Consider the following 23,011-nt stretch of genomic DNA (forward strand, 5'->3'; position numbering starts at 1 on the left):
TTTCCAATTCTGTAACTTTTTATTTGTAAAGTCTTGGGGGGATATTCAAAAGCATCTTTTGGCTGAGATTTTTCACTGGATATATCAATATTGCCAATTCCCTGATGTTTCTTGAAGCAAGTGGCTATAACTGATTCATAATAAAAAAAGATTACACTGATGTCATACTAAAAATGTCTCCAAAATATTTAAAAATTATTATCAATATAGCATTAAGACTATTAAGACTAGTTCAGAAGTCAAACAACAAAAATCAGCGTTATATTTTCAAAATTTTCGCAGGACTAGTTTTGAAAATATAATGCTGATTTTTGTTGTTTGACTTCTGAATTAGCATTTATTCGGCGTGTTATTGTGTCTTAATTATTAAGACCAGCTCAATATCCACTATTCAAATAAAACAGGTGAAAGCAATTTAGTTTCTGTTAAATGAGTCAAGATTATCTTCAAATTCTACCCTATCCTGTGATCTTGGTACTGTCTGTTTAGCACAAGAGCATTCTTGAAGTAACACCAACAGTTGTCTGTTGTCACAGAAACGAGTCCTAAACCAATTTTTTTTTGGGGGGGGGTATCAAAGAAATGCATTAAATGCCTTTAATGAATGTTCCATTTTAGCTCATTTAAAAGTGTGCTGGTGATAATACATTTTTGGATTACAATAAAATTCTCTTTGCAACATTGTTTGTCTTTTCTGAGGCCAACATTCGCCAAAAACAAAGTCAGAATAAAACTTTCACCCAACTAAGGGGTGTTACTCTATTGATTACTTCCATTTAGACTTACTAGTGAGAGTAGTTACTGTGATAAAGATTTATAGGCTATATTACATTCTTTTTAATCCCAATACAGTTCTATAACTTTAGATGATCCACTTTTAACAAAACATGTTTATTTTTCATTAAATGTTCAAAATTTACAAAAATTTCTCACGCTAGATACATATTTATTTGTCAAATTCTGAAATTTAAAAAAATACACATATCTTTAAAACATCACACAACCTTTTTCAAAATTGCAGAGCAGTTTAACTTTTTTTTTGGAGCTTCAATAATCAAAGTCAATAATTATGATCAGTTTTGTTCTACCATCATCCAAGCAGAATGAGATAAAAATGCACTTCCAGAACAAAAGAGTATGTTTTTATAACAGTTGCTTTTATAGCAAAAAGGTTATCTACAAGCAATTAAATTTTTATGCAGAGAAATAACTGTTTTATTACTTGTTTCAAAATTCTAAAAAAAACTAATAGCTGATGTCATTATTGGATAACACTCGTTGATTTAAACAATAACGAAAATTAGAAGAAAACATAAAATACTTTAGTTATATTATACAAAGTTATGTTATATATATATAACATAGAAGAAAACATATACAAGAAAATTAGTATTACATAATATAAACATGACATAAACACATAAAAGAAAATTTTAATTTAAATTGTCTATTACTCTTAAAATCAACTAATAAGCAATATAATAAGTATCTTCAATAAAAATATACACACCAAAACCAAATATATCAGTATGGTCATTAGTAAAGCTCTTTCGTTTTAAAATAAACTGGACTATCCTAGCTCTTTGAGCAGGTGAAAAGAAATCTTCTTTTTTCCGAGGTATGTCAAACCTGAAAAATCATTTTTAATAAATAAATTTATAAATAATATTTAGATTGTACAGAAATGAATGATACAATTGCTGCCACAGAGCAGAATACAATTTATTAACAAAAAACTGATAGTACATAAGTTAGAAATAACCTCGCGTATGTCAATACACTTCTGCCATCTGGCTTGGAGGTCCCAAAGTGCTTTGGTAAATCAGTCTGTGGGGTGTTAGTGCAACACCTATGGACAACTGCATGCAATTGAGCAGAAGATTCAACATGTTGGCCCCTGACTGCATCCTTCATCTTGTCAAGCAAGGCGCAGTTCGAGGTCCACCCACTCTGCACACACATTTGTCATCGCCAAATCACCAGGCACAATTGCCTGCAATGTTTTTTGCGCAAGCCCTATCTCTTCCTGCATCTTTTTTAACATTATGTGCCTGTTTGCCATGATCAAATCCGACAAGTTTGCCACATTTGCTGCTGTATGCAATGTTGCTGGTCGTTCCACACTTTTGGCACAAGATGACACCATTGGCTGCAGTCTCCTCCACTGCTGAACTTAGCCAACCAACGGCATACGGTACGCCTTTAACGTGCTTTATTCCTGAACACCACGTGAAGATGGATCTCACTACCCTGTATTCCTTCCTTCCATAAGAACCATGCTATCATGCTGACCGTGATAATGACCTTCCACCATTGCTGTCGACACTCTCAATGATGATGGCGAAAGGGACAGCACCGACTTAACTGTTCACTTGCAGCCAGTTCCATCCATGCAATTTGAGTAGCTCACGCCCCTTTGTGTCGATTTAACTTGTTTTCCCTTCGCAATAGTGTAAGAGTTTTGTTATGTGAGCCATTGTGTCAATCATTTCTGTACGATCCAAGTATTTTATATCACACAGCACTTTTTCTCATAATCATAAATATTTTAAAAAGGCAAATTATGCAGATATGTAAGAATTCAGCAAATAAGTGAAAAATATTAATTATTTTTAGAACATAAAATTTCCAGATTTCTTCTGCTATTTTTGTACACATTTATTTCAGTCTAAGCATACAGATGAAAACTCAACATCTCATAGCTGGATAGAAATATAACAACATTCATGTTATTTACATAACCAGGATATTTCTCAAAACCAATGATTACAAAGATATCAGATATCACTTCTTATAAAAAATAAATTCAGTTACACAGTTGGCAAAATTTAACTGTAATTCTTTAAATAAATATATTTCAAAACAAATTTTTATAATAAGCATAAATGAAATGCAGTTGCAGAAGTCTGATACTATTAATAGAAAATTTTTAAACATACACACTTCAGAAAATGATATATATATATATATATATAAAAGAGCATTTGATTTTTGCTAAAGAAAACACATTAAAAAAGGATGGAATTGCATATATATAAGGGTGAGTCAAATGAAAGTGAGCCAACCCCTCCTCAGCAAGAATGGTTCGGTCCATCATCTGCGGCGCATGCGCGTAGTACAGAGACAGCCTTCATTTATGAAAGTGGCGCGAAAGTGTGAGGATGCCGCCGTGAAGGAGTCGGTTACAGACTTTTTGAATCGACAGCCCAAGGAGTTTTATGAGACGGGGATCACGCGGCTCATTTGTCAATGGGATAAATGTCTCAATGTTCATTGAGACTACTTTTAAATAAAGTACTCTGTTTGTCATATATTCGCATTGGCTCACTTTCATTTGACTCGCCCTTGTATATATATATCTGCACATTCTAAATTATACACGGCTTATAAAAAGATTTGTACAGTACAAAGTCCGTAATCTGGACGCCCATTATACGGAATGATCTATAATCCGTACCTCAAAGCCACAAACTTTCGCATGCGCGTTTAATGCGCGTGCCCGCTACGCATGTGCATGAAGCCAGTAAAGCGTTTACTCATGTGCGCTTCCGATAGTGAAGAAAGTAACAGCGAACGTTATTAAAAATGAAAAAATTTTAATTGACAAGTTAGTCGGTATTCTCGATACAGCAATTACAGGACTTGAACAGTGGAACTTTGTAAATGAATAAGAAATTATGTCTGTTTATAGAATTAAAGAGAAAGTATTAGCACAAAAAACAAAGCAACTTAAACAACTTACATTGATAGAAATGTTTACCAAAGTAAAGAAATAAATATTAAGCTTTTTTTTTTTTTTTTTTTTTTTTTTTTTTTTTTTGTAAATTGTGATACCCTTTAGATCATAATTGCTCTTTATTTCAAAAATTACGGTTTCATATTTTTAATTGTATAATTTCTGCATGCCATCTTACCAGATTTTAATCGATGGTCTATAATCTGGGAAAAACTCTAATCCAGAATCACTGAAGTTCCGACGAGTTCGGATTATGGACTTTGTACTGTATATGATTTTAATGCTATTAACATACACTACATACAGAATTTAATGCAATGTTGACTTGGTATTCTCCCAACAGGCGATCTACCTTACTTAAGTGTGCAGTTACTTTACGAATCGATAGGTAGCACCAATTAAATTGCTGTTTTTACATTTTTCCCTTGCCATTTTATTCAAATTTGCATGATCAGATTCACTGTTATTTAATATTAATTTTTTACATTTTTCAAAATATTTATTTCTTTTGCTATGTTTTATGGTGTATGTAAGGAATCTTTTAGTGAGCCAATAAATGGATGACACTTTTTTAAAAAATAGATTAGATGGTTTAAATATTTGAATGAATTATTCAATACTAATAAAATTAAAAGTGAGCCCTAAATGTTATGGATATAAATTACATCAAGAATTTCACATATATAGTCAATGAAACAGATAAGATATACCCGATTTTGTATAGCTATGTTTAGTTGTTTCAATACCTATTTACAAACAGTTTGTTGTACGCAGAGTATTAAAAAAAGAGATATTGACTATAAGAGAAATAAATTAAACATTGTTGCCACTTAAGATAACATTTATTTCATTTGCTTCTTATTTCAATTCTTTGTAATGTAAACGTGAAATTTATTTGAGAGTAAATCGATAACATAAATCGATAAAGATTCGATAAAGATTCGAAGACAGTATTTTAAAAACTCTTCGCAAATTCAACGGAAAAGTCCCATATGAAAGAAATGAGAAGCATAAACATTGCTTTTACAAACAAAATAGTCTGAAAAAGAGGTGGTGTTTTCTAGCATAAAACTGATTAACTAATTAACAAAATTCAGTAGATCGCCATTTGGGTCAATACTGTTGATTTAATTAATGCAACTAAGGATTTTAGATTTAAATGAAATACGGAATGTGTAGCAAGAATTTTTTGGTAGTAACTTAAAGGTGAGGCCAGAGTGAAGAGAGTTTTCTGAATACCTGTTGGGAGTAAGAAATGAGCAGGGGTTGAATATCTAGAGGTCAGGTTTTTCTTAAATAAAAACTGTGTAAAATTAAACTGGTTGGTTATTTAAATATGGTAAAGTACACAGACGTTATATATTTAAGGCAAGGGATGCCTTCATGGAGAAATTTCTAAAGAAAAATGGCTTGTATTCAACCTACACACAGAAGAAATCATGAAAAGCATGCAGGCAATGTATTCACCAGCATTGGTTAAGTTAGGTTATCTGAATATGGCAAAGCCATGAGGGCTATCAGCCTAAGAGGAATATGCCTTCCCGAAGAAACTGGCTCATATTCACATTATATATGGAGAAATAAAATAAACCGCTCATCCAGCCAACCCATTCTCCTCGGATCGAACCTAACAAAGGTTGAACTACCAGTATTCTGAGGTGTAATAACTCAGCCACTGGTGAGGCTCACCTAGGTTAAACTCAGGAACAAACTACCAGCATTCAGCAGAGAATCCATGAACCTATTCAGCTATTCAAAAGATAACTATATTTTTCAATGAATCGTCAAAATGCTAATTCACATTCAAAATGCCAGTTGCAAAAACAGACACAAATTTTAGATGATTGAAATTAAGGAACTCCTGCAGAATTTTGTTGAAATTGAGGGCTTTTAAGGACTCTTAAAAACCGTATGAACCTTGATACCTCAGCCAGATTTATTGAAGATTCAAGAGTTTATCCAAAGAAAAGTACAAAATGGCTTCATTATTTTACTCAAATACCGCTATATCGGTAGGCAACATCTGTAATCATATGAATGTTCCAAAAACACCTTATCAAAAGTGAGTATAGTATACAGAAAATACACTCCTCAAAAGTGAAATTGCAACACCAAGAAAGAATGCACGTAGCGTCATGCAGATTGCAGGAGCGAGAATTGTGAGGTGGATATGCAAATGATAAAAGTTGCACAAGCATTGGATCACGTGGTATGCGGGCTATAAAGGTCAGCCACTTTCCTTTCTCCTAAACAGCATCTGAGGGTTTAAGGAGCATTGGAGATGTTAAAAGAAGCATAAAAAATGCCTCTGAGACGTCAGGAGAGCTCAATCGGCTCAATACCATCAGTTGACAACCAGGGAACAAGAACACATTACCGAACTCCCTGAACTTGGTTTGTCGCTGTGCACAATGTGAATACCATCCAATGTTGTGTTACAGGATGGATTCCAGGAAGGTGTATATCCTCATTGAAGAGGAAGTGGAGCACACAGGTGCACGTCAGAGAGCATAGATCGACGTATTCAGCGGTCAACTATTGGAGACCCTTTCTTCTCGTCACGTGACATCCGAAACCGGTTGCTTCCAGGAGCAGATGGATCTGTGTCCACCCAAGCTATATGCAATAAATTGCATGAAGTACACTTACGTTTACGGGTACCAGCCACTGCGGTACCATTGACTGCTGAACAAAAGACTAGACACCTGGTGTGGTAAACTTTAATGCTTTAATGTCATAACGTAGTGTCGTAAAGCGTGCCCCATTGAATGGCATCAGGTTTTATTCATGGATGAATCTCGTTTGTGCCTGTGGAGAAATGACGGCCGTCGACGCATATGGCAGCGACTCGGAAAGCGCTAGGAAATAGCCCATTTCGCATCACACCGGTCGTGCACCAGGATTATGGTTTGGAGTGGTATAATGTTTGATCACAAGACATGCCTGGTACACATTAACATCAGTCTGACATCGGACTGCCACGTCATGCAAGTTGTGGAGCCCGTTGTTGTGCACTAGTCGCAGGGTGCATCCAACATGGTATTTCAGCAAAACAATTCCAAACCGCATGTCGCACGGTGTACTCTTGATAGAATGACCGTATTTGACATCCTACCCTGGCTGGTAGTTGAACACCTGTGGGATGTCATTGGACGTGACATTAACAAAGGAACACGGTCGCAAACCCTGGATAATCTGCGTGCGTCAGTGGATGTGGCTTGACAAAGGCTGCCCCAGGCAACCATCAGTGTCTAACCTCAAAGATAGCATGCCTTGCCGGACTGCGGCCTGTATCACTGACCGAGGTGGGCAGATTAGATACTAAATAAATTGGTTTTTAATAATTTTATGTGTCTGTTTTTTTAATCATTTGCATATTCATCTCGTAACTCTTGATCCTGCAATTTGCATGACGCTACGAGCATTCTTTCTTGGCGTTGCAATTTCACTTTTGAGGAGTGTAAAAAAGGGAAGACAACTGTAGTTATGTTTGAAAAATGCCTCAAGAAAATCATTAAAGCATTAAAGTTTTCTTCAGGCAATAAGTATTATGAAGAAAAAATCAAGACATTAGTAAAATAATTTTTTAAAAATTTTTGATGTATCTTTATTTATTTTCATTTTTTACGTTATGCTACTTGATACTTGTGATTTAATTAAAACTTTGAACTTATTTAGAAATACGAATAATATTTTAACAAACTAAATGCAGAATGTTAAACCCATGTAAAGCAATGGCACAGAGATAAACTGGAAAATTTTGTGGAGTCACAGTAGCTGTTTCTATGGTGTTTCAATTTTTTAATTCTTTGATACTGCAAATTTCTGCAACATAAACTCGGTTCTTTGGGTATCTCTAGGAAAAGTAGTTGAGCGGTCTGACAACCTAAGAAAGAGGTGGCTATGAAATTGGTCCACCTTTCCCAATCTAACGTTCTGTGAATATTTCATCAAGGAACACGTACATTTGTAGCCTGACGACAGGAGAGCCATATTGTTGCAAAAAAACTTTTGGCAACATTTCTTCTAGTTGCTATACCAAAAACAATCACAGCATATCAAAATAATCATACAAATTAACTGACAACTCTGAGAAAAAAAGAGACTGATCTCTTCATTGAGTTAATGTATTGGGGAGGGAGAACAGTTCTTTATCTCCCATTCTACTGGGCCGACTGATGAAATTCAGATTGCGTTCTCCATGTATCAAAGGCACGACTTGGGATATATATTAGATTTATATACAGCATTGTTCTAACATAAGTATTTTGACAAAAAATTCTACTTTTTTTCCATATTTCGATTCTAAGACTCAAATTATGCCTAGATATTAAACTTTGTAATATTTAGTAAGAAATTTAAAAATTTATCTAGGCAAATTTTTTGCAATTTGCACCAAGAATAATTCACTTAGCAAACTTCTTAATTTATAGCAACCTATTTTCCTTTGTGCACGAGCGGGGGAAAAAGTCATTGTTCACACCTTCAAATAATTTTAACAAAATGCACCACATTTTCGTTATTATATCGCTTATCATAAATACGCCAAATTTCAAAACGCTCCAAAATGTAAATTCATGTATATCTTAGGAAATTTTGAATAAAAAAACTAAGGTATAAAATAAAGGTATGCTTAGGAATACATCAACTTTAAGATGATGGCAAAAACTGTATAGGTTATAATTCACATTTTTTTTGAAAAATGTATAAAAATGATTTTAAAATACAAATTTTAAAAATAAATCATAAAAAATTGGCGAATTTTATTTGGAATGAACCTAAATTTCAAAATACGAAAAGAATAATCAAGTTTAATAAAAAAAGAGATATTAATAAATATATATCAAATTCAGTTAACATTGAGGAGCTAAAATTTTGAGAGGTAATTTTTTAAAAACTACTCATGCAATTTTTACAAAACTTGGCAGTTTGGCATAATTTGAGTCGGGGGGGGGGAACTTTTTTATCTTTTGCACGTGGAAATGTATATCAGAAATTCTAAAGATATGCTCATTTTAAAATTATTTTGCGACATTGTTGTTGAACTGAATTTTATGGTTTAAGTGCAAAGAACATGATATTTAATAAATAAAGGTAAAACACAAAATGTTAAAAAAATGCCTCTTTGTACGTAATTTAAAATCTGAAACCTTTCAGTTTTTTTTTTTTTTTTTTTTTTTTTTTTTTTTGAATCAGTGTATACGAGCCACAGAGCAATTCTCTAACCAGCAGGTGTTTAAAGGTGACATGCAGCAATTTCAGTTAAAGGGTAGAAAAATTGCATTTGCAGCCTACTTACTTTGTACTCACATTCACCATTCCTAAGCTTTGTAAAACAAAGGAAAAATATTGATAGTGGTCTGGAGGTTTGGATATTAGATTTCCAAATTTTGAACTTTATAGAAATATTATTATTAGAAATTATTAGTGAATTAGACAGCATTTTGTTCAATATAAAGAGAAAATTCACTTTACCTTTTTTTCTTTTACTCTCTTTCCCCAGCTTAGTTTAAATACTGTAAGCTTCCTCAATAATTAATCATAACAGAATTTTGTTAGGAAGTTACTAGGATTTTTCTTCCCTTTCCAGTGTGGCATGAAAAGATAATGCCTCAACACAGATGTCTCAACCAAAAAATTAGTATTTTGAATTTCGATATATTATTTGTCAGACAGAAAACTTAAAATTATGCAAGAAAACCAGGAAAGGAATTTCTCTGCAAAGAATATTCTCTATTAATTATAACATTTCTTAATTACACTTACATGATAAACTGACAAATATGAAACAGGCAGTTTTTTAGTTATAAGTTTTTAAGTTATAAACAAGTTATTAAAGTTATAAATACAATCTATAACCAAAAATACCATAAACAAAAGACTCACTTAGCCTTTTAAAACAGTTTTAATTAACAAAACACAATTAAGATAACACAATTAAAGGCGTTATAACTACATATTAAAGTTACAAAGTAAATCTCTGGGAACACCATGCTTAGTGTCTTGAGTTCAGTACATCGACTGACTACTATAGTCTTTGTTGGCTGGTGTTTTGTTCTGGCAGCCGCTAGCTGGCGCTTGTTGAGCCGCGGGGTTACAAATCGTACTTAGGAAAATAGCTATGAGTGTTTCATAATGACTATGTATGATTCAAATTCAATTAGTTTACCTAGATTTAAATTTTTATTTCTTTAAATCAGAGCAAATGAATGATGGCATGCAAACCTAGAAGTTCTCAATCAAATACAATATGCTACAAATACTTCTGATAAATATTAATTATAAAAAAACTTACAAATATTCTTTATCTCTTGCATAAACAGTGGAAAAACGATAATTTTTAAAGCGTACACCACATGCATCTGGATTCATGAGATCTGAAACACTGCGAGATAAGCCAGACATGCGACTGAATAAATTTCGGAAATAGTACTTTGAAAAATCAAAATCAGGTACCTATCAAAACAAAAGATTTATTTTACCAAAAAAGATTAATACAATGCAAACGAAGCATAAATATCTTTTAAACTAAAATTTCTCTATACTCTTTTCAAATGATTTTATATTTATTATTAAAAGTGAACCAACAACTTTTTTTAGTGGTTTACAAAGTAATGCATAAAATGTGACTAAATAGTATTTAAACTTTTTTCTTTAAACCTAAGTTTACATGATATTTACTTAACAGGTTAAAATAATTAATTAAATACACATGGATAAGCATAAATAAAAACATATATTCTACATTTAAAAATGATTAGCTGATTTGAAACTAAATTAAAACTGTAACAATTAAATTAGCAAATTGAATTTTCATAGAATTTTTCATTTTAAGGGATTTAAATTAGAAATTCTAAACTGAAACACATTTGAAGGTACCTAGATTACATTGAACATGTCATGTACACATTTTTATTTAACATTTTGCTATGAAGAGAATGAAATGAAATGCCATGAAATTTTACACATGGAATTCTTCAGACACCTAAAGCATAAATTAAAATAATTTAAAAGAGATTAACTTAAATTTTTATTAAAAAAATTTAGTTGTTATTATAGACTCTCTAAGGAAAAACATATGGGGGAACTATGAAATGAATTCTTAATATTTCACATTTGCATCACACAGAAAAATTTTACCATTTTAGATTTTGATGACCTAATGAGTAACCACTAAAAACATAATTTTAAAATTAATTATTTATTTGTAAAATTTCAGGAAATGAATTTATATAATAACAAATATGCATAAACATTTCAAAAACCTTATTTACACTGAAGCTATGCAGAAGAAAATTTTGCGTGCAACAATATTAAATAAACTTTGAAATAGCATATGAATATAGCAAAAATGTCATGCATACATACACACACCATTCTAATACAAAGGGGCATACAAATAAAATTGATACAAATGAAATTTTAAAGAAATGCTTCATATCAAATTTTATATGGCAAGTAACTTAACATTACAGCAAATTTTAATATCAGAAAGCAAATACAATTACTTATTGTAACAAGAAAAAACATGCATTTTTTTCCCATTCAATGTATAAAAAATATCAATGTGCACATTCAAACGACAGAAGCAGTAAAATGGATGATAGTAATATTTAAAAGTTAGTTGTCATTTTCAAATGTAAAGCCAAGAATACAAATTTTTACATCCAAGCAATTTTAATAATGAACCTTATGCAAATCTTAAGGCATCTACATGAGCAGACATATGTCCATACAAGTATCTTTTGATGTCTGCAGCACCTGCACCAGTCCACCTACATGGAGAAACATATTGTAGGTGCATCAGATACTTGTCTTTGGTGCCTGTGCCAAGAATTGTGATTATTGACCATGATGGAATGCAGTGCTGCTGGTCACTTATTTGGTGAAAGCCAATGAAACTGAATGTAAAAATAAATAGTGGCTAATGAATCGATAGTGACTTGAAAAGCAATAGTGGCTAATGAATTAGAACATAATTGTTTAAAGAACACACGAATTGTTTAGAGTTTGTTATTATTTTAACAATTATGATGCAACATTTATTTTGGATAATAATTTCCGATTGACATCTTTATAAATGATAGAATATTAATTCATTTTGACATAAGTGATTTATTAGTGTAAACCACAGAGCGATGTAATTTTTTACTTTTGTTAGCATTTGTTATACATTTGTTAGCATTAACTAAAGCTGCTAGAACATTTTTCCTATTTAAGGGAATAACTCTATTCTTATGTTTTGTCTGACAAACAAGAAAAACTATTTCATTATCTGTTTGCATTTCATCATATTTTTTATTTCCTACTGTCAGTGTCTTTTGAACTTTTGGATTAAACCTAACTAGCTTGATCACTTAGCACATTTACAGAAGTGCTGAATTTTATGTGGACCATCAGGTTGCAAGTTTGAATACAGCCGAGGTGTTTTCCTGATTTTTTTCAGTTGAAACAAATGTTTTATCATTTCTGTAATTAACAAAATCTTAATATAAAAATCATTACAGTTTTTACCTGTAGCTTATAATAATTTTGTATTATTTTATTATTATATGCAAAATAATAATTTTCATGTCAATTAATTATTTGCATAATAATTACATAAAATAATGATTAGATTTTTATTTTATTTATAAAATTTTGTCTACCTCTTTAATGTAATCAAAAACCTAATATGTAGCTTAAAACTTGAATATTGTTATAAATCTAATTATTCAGCAAAGTATGTTATATATATGAAATAACAATCAGTAATCAATTTATTTTTCTTTTTATATAAATAAATGATTCAATATCTACATTATATTTCCTAAATAACTGCTCTCCATTCCCACTTCATTATTATTATTATTATTAAGTTTACTATTTTCCTTTTGCATTCTTCTCAGCATCTTTAATCACTGCTACTTTCTGTTTGATGTTAAGCATGTTATTATTACAACTTATTTTGAATATTATGTTAAGCATGTGCATATTATTATTTATGTTAAGCATCCTGCTTATTATTACAACTTATTTTGAAAATTATACCCTCAAAAAATAAGGGAATTGAAAACTTTGCAGATTATTATATTTGTGGTGAGATCAATGGAGGTCTCCTATTAGATACAAATCAAGTCACTTGCTTTTACTTTTCTAATTGGCTTAATAAAGCAACTTGAGAACATAATTACTTTGTGTAAATGAAATGCTGTCAGGCAACAAGACTATGGAAAAAGATTTTACTGTGTTGCTAGGCAAAACTTAAGTTTAAATTCCATGTCATTAACATATTTACTGATGAAAAACAACAGTTGCATTGTTGTATTTTATCAGTAATTTGATTGCTGCTAAGAATAATAAAACTGTTTTGAAAATTTTATGTATCTCAAATATTTAATAACAAAAGGTTATTTTAGAAGAAATGTGAAATATCTAGTTTAAATTGCTTGTTTAATAATCAAAATATACATGGCTGGCATGTTCGGGGGGGGAACTGTTAGTGTTATTTAACATAAAATATAGAGCAGTTAACAAAAACTGATTAATGCAGTGAATTATAAAATCATATAGTCAAAATAAATTACACAAAGTTGCTAAATAAAGTTTGTATACATTATCTGAATTAGATTTGAAATAAAAATTATGCATAGTTTCTTCACTGGCATATTTTTATTACAAAGCTTGAAATACATATAAATCCTTAATTAAGAAGGATGATTAAAATTTGAAAATCTAAGTAAAGATTGGAAACACTACATTTCTTTCTATATTGCACCATCTGTTTCTCTTAATATGACTTTTGAATCAAGGGATTTAATACATAATGTACAAATGAATGTTTTTAAATAAGTTTGGCAGATGTGCTTTAACAAATTAATCCTAATTTTTGAATATTAATTTAAATAATACTTTATTTTACTTGATATGATTTTCAAAACTCTTTCTGCATTTTAAAGATGGTCCTCTATATATAAACCGAAAGCACTTGTGAATTTTGCTGTTAATCATTTGATTAAAAAAAAGTTACTAAACAGCGATATTTAGACCCAAACGGATGAGCATGCTATTACAATTAGCTCTTATGGTCTCAGATTCGATTTTATGAAACCCCAACTGATTTTCAATAAAACTGCATGGAAGTATTGAACTTTTTTTTTTTTTTTTTAAATCTACAAATGCCTTGTATTCTTGGAAGGTCACCAATATTATTTTGTGCATTCTAGTACTGGTGCAGAATTCAAAACATTGATGGTCTGTGGGATTTATTGAAATGATGCAACAAAAACTTTGGAGCTATACAATATAACATAGATTTGTATTTATGTGAATGTATGTAGGATTGAGTTGAGAAAATAAGTAACTATTCTGTTGTTATTTTAAATATCATGAGGAATTTTTGGCTGCTCAAATGACTAGTGCATGTTTTAATAAAATTCTTTGTCAGATAATTTCAGACAAAACTGGTTGATGACATGAAAAATTAGAGTTATTTCCAAATTATAAACAGCTGTTTTTATTTCATTGGTTGTGGATATATAAATACATAAAATACACACATACATAGGATTTAAAATAAATTTTTGTTTACATTGTAAGGTTCCCCCTTTTCACAGCATGTCTTCATGGTATAACTGGAAAGCATATGCGGCTAGCAATCGGAAGGTCTGGCCAGAATTTGGGTGATGGCATAACCAATTTTTCATGCTTCTTGCTTCTATAAACCTACTGACTAACATTTGCTAATATCTATGTTTACCTTAAATATGGAGGAAGTTTACACATTTTTGCAATGATTTTGATTTCCTCCATGAATTTAAATATTAATTTTAAAATACAAATGCATCTGGCATCAAATTGAAATAAGGCTTATTTATCGTCTGCAGCATTATGGAAATATATAGTTTGATGAGGATTGAATATACTTATCTGATTGCAATAAAAAGTGATCTATATACTACTGAAAAAGAGAAGAAAGGAAAGTTTTTCTAAAGGTTTTATAGTTATTACTGGATTCTCTTATAACAAGGAACTCAAAATAAGAAAAGTAGGAAAAAAAAAAAAAAATCAAAATTCAGATTACTATCAAAAATATGTTTTAAACTTATTTTTAAAGAAGAAATTCCGTCTCTTTATTCAAACAATCTTCACTGTGCTAAGTTCCAGCAGGATAAGGTTTCAAGCCATACTACCAAATCTACTGCTCTATTAAAAAAAAAAAAAAAAAAAAAAAAAAAAAAAAGAAAGAGAGAGAGAAATGAAACCAGAATTGAAGCTTATCGCTTTAAATGCATCATCCCAACCAAGTCATGTGTCTCTTATGGATTACTGTGCATTTGGACTTTTAAAACAAGCTCTTTATTAGTGGCATCCCAAAACATTTAGAAGATTGTGAAGGATGAGTGGAATAAAATCAACCTTGATGTTTAAGAAAAAGATTTTTATCTTCGAAATCAAGATGTAATATGACAGTTCAATAAACGGGCTATCAGACTGAACATACTAGAAAATAAAATTCTAAGGTTTGTTTATATATAAATCTCTGAAAAATCAGTAAAAAAAAGTGTGAACACCCTCTGTAAATTAATATGAACAAAAGTGTTTTCCAGAAAATGCAGTCTTGATTATTTCTTAATGTGAAGGACTCCCACAGAAATTTCTTTAAATTTACACAATAGTTATATCTATGCCTAATACTGTTTCACTCAATATTACTATGTATACAATTAAATAAATTAAAATGCATTCCATTTTAATCAGTCAAAATTATATAATTTTTATATGATTCAATGTTCTAAATTAATTAACTTCCAAACAGTACATATTAATAGCACTGCAATGTTAATTATCATGCTTAATTACACATTCACATTTCATGCTATATGAGAATGGTAATTTGTAACAAGCAAGTTTTGTCTTCATTTTAAAACAAAATCAGAAGAACTCGTGACATTTAAAAATATTTACAGGTTTCAATAAGTTTCAAGAAACTTTTATGACCCACCTAAAAATCTTCAAGCTTTTCAAATTTCTATAAAAAATAAGAAATTGAGGAATTTTAGACCTTTCATACAAATGAATTTCCTTAAAAATTCATAAACTTCTCTAACTTGGCAAAAAAATATTTTCATTTTTTTCATAAACAAACAGAAATAAAAGTAAATATTAAGTAGCCTTAATTTTTAACAAAAACTATACGTAAGGTTAAAGATAAGGCACAATTTAAAGGCTCGCCTACTGTTTTAAGGTATTCTTTTACTAAAGTCCTTAAAAGATTCCAGTACGACTATACATAAGGTTAAAGAGAAGGCACAATTTAAAGGCTCGCCTACTGTTTTAAGGTATTCTTTTACTAAAGTCCTTAAAAGATTCCAGTACGATTCCTTGAAGAATGTGCTTTTAGCGACAGATACAGGGGTCCCCAACCAAGGACGAATTCATTTTGTGGGTGGTAAATTTCATAGTTTCTGAGGAGGAAGGCAAGCAGTCTTTTATTTTAGTACAGTACAAAGTCCGAAATCTGAACGTCCATTATCTGGAATGATCTAAAATACGGACCTCAAAGCCACAAACTTTTTTTGTGTGTGTGCTTTATGCATGCCCATTTAATTTTTTCTTCCATAATATAACATATGGAGATTTTCACTTAAAAATTCTGATTCTTAATTTCACTTAGGCACTAAATAAAATCTCTCATTATGGAAAAACAATCATGTAAGCATAAATTTGTGAGATTAATAATTTGGCTCCTTAGCTGAGTATCTGCTTGGCATACATCTCAAACCGAAACATTCACCTATTTTAAATCCCTGACGCAAACCTGGTGAGTCATTATTTGTTATATTTTGCTTTCATCACTGCATGTTTAGCAATACATGACAGCTTCAGTAATAATTCATGCAGTGACGTCTAAACTTTTTTTTTTTTTTTTTTTTATATTAGTAAATGAATAACAAGGGTATGGTAACATTTTATGCTAACATTATGCTTAACGATGATTATAGATTTTAAAATGCTCTAAGAAATGTTGATAAGGAAAAATTCAACAAAAATTTCTTTTCATAGGCTAAAAATAGATTTTGTTAATGAAACTCATAGGCCAAAAGATTACATTTAGTGCTATTTTAATTAAGAATAACTGAAATGTTCTTCACCATAAACCCAGAAGTGGCGGCAGAATTTAGGGAAGACGAAATTTTTGGAATTTGGAGAAGCACCAAGCGGCAAAATTAAGGGATGAGAAGTTTTTTATGATTTAGGGAAAGCACTGGGATGCAAAGTTTAGGTGCGGTGAAAATTTAGAACTTAGGAAGGCGCTTTGTAGTAGAATTTAGGACCCATAGAGACTGCACCAGGTGGTATTTAATGCCAGCCCTAGATAAAGCATTAAGTATATGTGGGAGTTTATTTATTCAGGACTCAGATTAGTTTTAAACATGTGCAAGAAATAAACATAGTTATAGTAAATAACTAAACTGATGCAATTCAGGCTTAATTCAGTACGCAATAGGAGCAAGACAAAATTTAGCGAAACAACTTGGCTTTTATCGCCAATCTTAGGATATACAGCCAATAATGTATAATGGATGCTATAAGGCTAGGTTAAAATTAAGCCTCGTTTCCACTACTGCATACGAACGCGTTGCGTCAATTGAAGACACACCTACGGCATCCGTACAAGCATTTCCACTGCTGCGTATCCGTAGAATATTTTCATTTTCCACCGCTAGGTGTCACTGTAATATTTTGGCGCCAAACAAGCAGTTCGCGAGTTACGACGCTGAACATCTGAATTTTTCCCGCTTAAGCGAGTATTGTTTGTTTTGGATTTGATATGGATCCTGACAAGTTTTGGTTACTAAATTCCATGTTATTGAAAATTTTTATTTCTGCTTATGAACTACGAAAGTAAAGTACGCTAGCAATCTTTAGATAAGTAAGGTTATAATGCATATTATGAACATCACTAATTCCATAGAAGCTGAAGTAAATTAAAAAATTTTTTTTGCGTTTCTAGAAGCCTTAAATATTAATGAAATAATATACATATTATTAAAACTAAAATGTACTGTTAGTGAAAAAATAAACAAATAAATAAATAAAATAAAAGAGTTAAAGGAATTAAAAAATTGTTGGTACTTTAAAAATACAGAGCAACTGTAAAGAAAGGTTCACAATATTTACACAAAATTTGCTATGTTTGTATACCGTTGACTTCAGGGTCATAGCTCGATAATTTATTAGAAATCTCATTTGTTTTAAAATGCACTATGGGCAGTTATATTTTATGCATAATCCATAAAATATCATTTTTAATTCATATCTCTTTTTATAGAAGAAGTTATAAAAACAATATATTTCTCTTTATATATACACACATTAGGTAAAGAAAATGGAAATATTTAATTTATTAATTCCTATGCTTCTGCTGGAGAGGACTGAATTTAAAAGCAATTATTACAGTAATTTTTTGTTAAAAAAATTTTTAGGGCATTAATACTGTCTCAAGTTAATTGGAATGAAAGTTTAGAGTAGTATACATTCACATAAAAGTGAAACGAAAAAATATATATATATCTACAGGGTTTCAAAATAAATTAAATTTAAATACCGTAATTTCCGGAAGAAACGCCGCTGCGTTTACGTGTTTAAAACTTAAATTTTCAGCGGGTGCGGCATTTCTACCCATGCACTAAAAATAAAATATTTCCTATGATGGTCATTGTACATAGTTTGGATGGCCTTGTCATTGTGCATAGATTGGTGCTGTTCCCACACAAAAGACCACTCAGTTGCTTTTTGCGAACGTTATTTTGTTTACGTTCTTTCCCTTGAACGGACCTACATGCCTTATTCACCCTAAACGAGGTCTCAGAACAATAACATTCTTCCCCCTTTCAAATCAACATTCTCATCAGTTTGAATAGTCTCTCTCCTCTGCCATTCGATGAATCTTCCAGGACCCATCCTCTTTCCACCCCTGCCTTTTCTGCAATTTTTTTCAAAGGCGGACACGACTCCACCTGCCTCGCAATAACGAACTCTGACGTATTTCCCCTTCAGCATGAATGGATTTTTCTTGGCATTCTGCCAAATACAGATCCCATCAGTTAGGGTACAAGTACTTATTGGATAGTTTTTAATTAGGGAGCGGAAAATTTTTGAAAATGTCTCTAAACGGCACAGAAGCTATACATTTCTTACCTTTAATTTATTTTTTAGTTATGGTTTCATTTCATGCATTTTTCTTAACTGGTATGTCATATATCAGGACTTAGGTTGAGTTTTTGCATCTATACGGCCCACGACGATGTCACGCGCAATTTAATCTATTGCGGCTTTTACGCTGATGCGGCCTTTCTTCCAGAAATTACGATAATTCTCTTGTGCCATTGCTGCAAGGAATGAAATTTGAATTTAACAAACATTTTCTATTCGTAAAAAGCAAATTTAAAGTTAATTAAGTTTAAATTAAATCTAATGCAAACACATAAATGATTAATTATTGCTGCGAACTAATATACAATATCATTTAAATTCTGAGAGCATATGTAAATCAATTGCAAGTATCAAAATCCATGAATAAATATATAATTCCAAAAATTTATTTATCCTATTATTCACTTATGCATTTTTATAATTTTTTTGGATTAAATATATTCTATTATTCATTTATGCGTTTTTATAAATTTTTTAGGATTAATAAGCTATCCTATTATTCACTTATGTACTTTTATAATTTTTTTAGGATTAATAATCTATCCTATTATTCACTTATGCATTTTTATAATTTTTTTTAGGATTAATGATCTATCCCATTATTCACTTATGCATTTTTATAAATTTTTTAGGATTAATAAATTTTTGGAATTATATATTTATTCATGGATTTTGATACTTGCACTTGATTTACAAATGCTGTCAGAATTTAAATGATATTGTAAATTAGTTTGCAGCAATAATTAATAACTTCTTTGTTTGCATTAAATTTCATTTAAATTTAATTAACTTTAAATTTGCTTTTTACGAATAGAGAATGTTTGGTAAATTCAAATATATATGTACAGGATATGCTTTAAATTAGTATTACATAATTTTCAAACTTTGGGGGGGGGGAATTTAGATAAATAAAAGCATAAATAAAACAATATATTTAACGCATATAATAATAGAAATAAATTATAAAACACGAATATATATCAAATTGGAACAAAAAGCTGAGAAAGTTGCATACAGGGTGCAAAAAGCGTATAGGATTCGAACTCACGATCCCCAAAAGTAAACATTATTACCATCAGCTTTACCACTAAGCTAGTATCACACGGGAGTCGTATGCATATTTTGGCTTATATACATCATCAAGTAAATCAATTCTTAAAACTAAATTTTTTGGTCCTATTTCAGTGTGCTATCGTCTGAAAAATTCCCCAGAGTTTGCTCTTCAGCTTCTAGTACATTTTTTACAAAAAACATTATCTTTTAAAGTGGCATTCTGATTGAAGTTAAATGGGCTGCTAAAAATATATTTCATGTGCTTACAAATATATGTTAGCTAAAAAAATATATTTATAAAGGGAACTACAAATTTAACACAATCTTTAATGCAGTGGAATATTTAAAAGGCTATCAAATTTAATTTATAATTAACGTTTTTAGTTTTTACCTGTTTCAAAAGAAAAAAAATAACAAATCTTTTAATCATATCTAATTTCCTATAGCAGTTTGATACAGTCAGACATTCATTTTCATTAAAGGTAAATGAGTATGCAGAACTAGGAAATAATTGTCAGGACAAATTTTGCTATTTCATGGACTTGGAATTATAATTTTTGGCCGCTGATTTTCTTGACTGCCTGATTTTATCTGCGAACAAGTACTGTAGTTGCAGTTATCTTATTTTTCTTATCTTTTTTTAACTGAATTCAGCTGATTGCTGACTTTTTCAGTATGCAAATTTCTCCTTATAATGTTAATTCAGCTATAATGTATTTTTTAGCAAAACATTCTTTCTTTAAGCCATCGTTCATCGCTACTTTTGCCGCTATTAATTGTTGGTGACAACACCTGATTGCCCTTTTTTACCCCATGACCACAACACATCCGCAGACATACGGATAGAAGTTGAACATTATTGAACTCCATCCGTATGTCATCCGTCACCGCACATCGACCGGATTGCAGATGTCAATCAAAGTGAATTAACTCGCTGATTGGAGAAATGCATAGGAACCGCAACGCATACGCAGCAGTGGAAACGGGCCTTTATCCTTATTGATTTTAAAGCATTTCAGTTAATGTAGTGTACTGCGCTGTTCCCTAATCTTCTTGTTTGATCCAGCTTATTATTTTTTGCAGAATGTTATTATTACGGCAATTTTGTAAAAAGTAAGCTTGAACTTTCAATTATGTCGAAAAGAGTTTCCAATTGAGCTGCCAAACGATCTACAAAGCGAAACCATGTTTCGATGTCCATTAAACAAAAAGTGGAATTGCTTCAAAAAATGGATAAAGGCACATCCATCTCCAAATTATGCAAGGAGTATGGCATTGGAAAGTCTACTGTATATGACATAAGGGAAAAAAAAAGGGGGGGAACTTTTTGAATTTTATGTGGAAGCAACTTAAATAACTTACATTGAAAGAAATGTTTAATAAAGTAAACAAATAAATACTAAGTTTTTTTTTTTTGTAAATTTTGATACCCTTTAGATCATAACTGTTCTTTATTTCATAAATTACAATTTCATATTTTTAATTGTATAATTTCTACATGCCATCTTACCAGATTTAAATTAATGATCTAACATCCAGAAAAATCCCAAATCCGGAACTGCCAAAGTGCTGACGAATCCGGACTTTGTACTGTATTTAGTTTTAGCTTATGAATACAAAAAATTACTTTTATTCAATTTTTGGTACTTATCATAATTTTCTCAATTTTTTTTTTTTTTTTTGGTTATTCAATTTATAAAACCCATTAAAAATATTCTAAATAACTCTATATGTATTTTTCATGTTTCAGAAAAGGGGAAACGACGATTCAGCAATGTTGAAATGCATGCATTAGGCAAAACAGGTTAAGAACCACTGGTCTAATGTAACACTTACATAGCATATTTTCAAAGTTCAAAAGAAAAGAAGAGAAATTATTCTCAGAAAGTTAAAATTTTCTTTTGAGTCCACAAATTAAAACAAGAAAATAAAAGCTCACTTATTTAGATTATTTTATTAATAAAATAATGAGAGATGAAATTTAAAAGTTCATGTGTCTTTGTAGTAGTACACTGACGACGACTGAACTAGTAGTACACTGATGACGACTGAAAGTAGGCATACACTGACGAGCCAAAACATTTGAGCATTTCCATATTTTACAATGAACTTATCCGGATGACATGCAGGCCACATGATTAAGTGAGAATGGTATTTAGCTGATGCTGGAGAAGGTAAGGAATCATTCTTGCACTTACTTTTGCGAGTGATGGGAAAGATTGATGATCTAAGGAAATTTGATAGAGGGCAGATTATAATGGACTATATATTTGGAATGCATGTCCAAGAGCAAGTGTTTTGGAAGATGATTTCTAATTCATCACATCGATGGTAAGCCAGGGTACAACGTCTTCTGAATGAACATTTGCTCCCCCTGTTATATATGTAACTGTATCTATTATTATCATTAATCATAACTGTAATATAGAATAGCAGATTAGCAATGTAGGATGTTTGTGTACATCTTGTAATCATCACTGAGCACATATCTAACATATAGGAACAATATGTGGCATAGTGGTCAATAGATTAAAAAAGAAAATCTTTTTTGCAGAACCATGCAGCGTCACTGAATAACCGTAAAGGTATTCTAAACAAAAACATGATGGGAAGTTGTTTACGGTGAAATCAACTTCCATCCCTGGTAAGTGTGTTGTTTATTTTTATTTGAAGTGGCTAAAAATATGTATATATATATATATATATATATATATATATATATATAAACTATGTAAAGTTTCTCACTTTGGAATTCTAAGTTAATGTTGGAAGTGAAGAATTTAAGAACTGATAAGCGAATAATCGCTTGAGTTCCGTGACAAGAAGCAACAAGATAGAAGGGTAACTAACCCTTTATTATTCCAATAAGATTTAACAAAACTCCACCTGGGAGTATACAAGCAAAGCCCGCACTTGGACTTGAACTTAAAAGACTAAGAATTAAACTAAAACTAAGATTAACTAAAGAAGTATAGCCAAAGCTATCAAGGTTCAAAATCGAGTTGGCCCCTTAACTTATTTGAC

The 23,011-nt window shown here is 30.9% G+C and overlaps 1 protein-coding gene across 6 annotated transcripts in view; it reads right to left on the minus strand.

Annotated features, from left to right (window-relative positions):
• Window positions 1-23,011, minus strand: part of subdued (anoctamin 1) — a 219,881-nt gene that overhangs the window by 125,547 nt on the left and 71,323 nt on the right. For all 6 annotated transcript variants that reach the window (XM_085816779.1, XM_085816777.1, XM_085816780.1 and 3 more), the window contains 2 exons: window positions 10,032-10,192; window positions 1,511-1,629 (listed from right to left, as the gene is read on the minus strand). In XM_085816779.1, the coding sequence (XP_085672905.1) occupies window positions 1,511-1,629; window positions 10,032-10,192 (280 nt within the window). The remainder of the gene's footprint in view (window positions 1-1,510; window positions 1,630-10,031; window positions 10,193-23,011) is intronic.

Source organism: Stegodyphus dumicola, chromosome 5 (genome assembly GCF_044657685.1).
Source record: "Stegodyphus dumicola isolate Sdum_Otavi_A_Nest chromosome 5, ASM4465768v1".
Taxonomy (NCBI): domain Eukaryota; kingdom Metazoa; phylum Arthropoda; class Arachnida; order Araneae; family Eresidae; genus Stegodyphus; species Stegodyphus dumicola.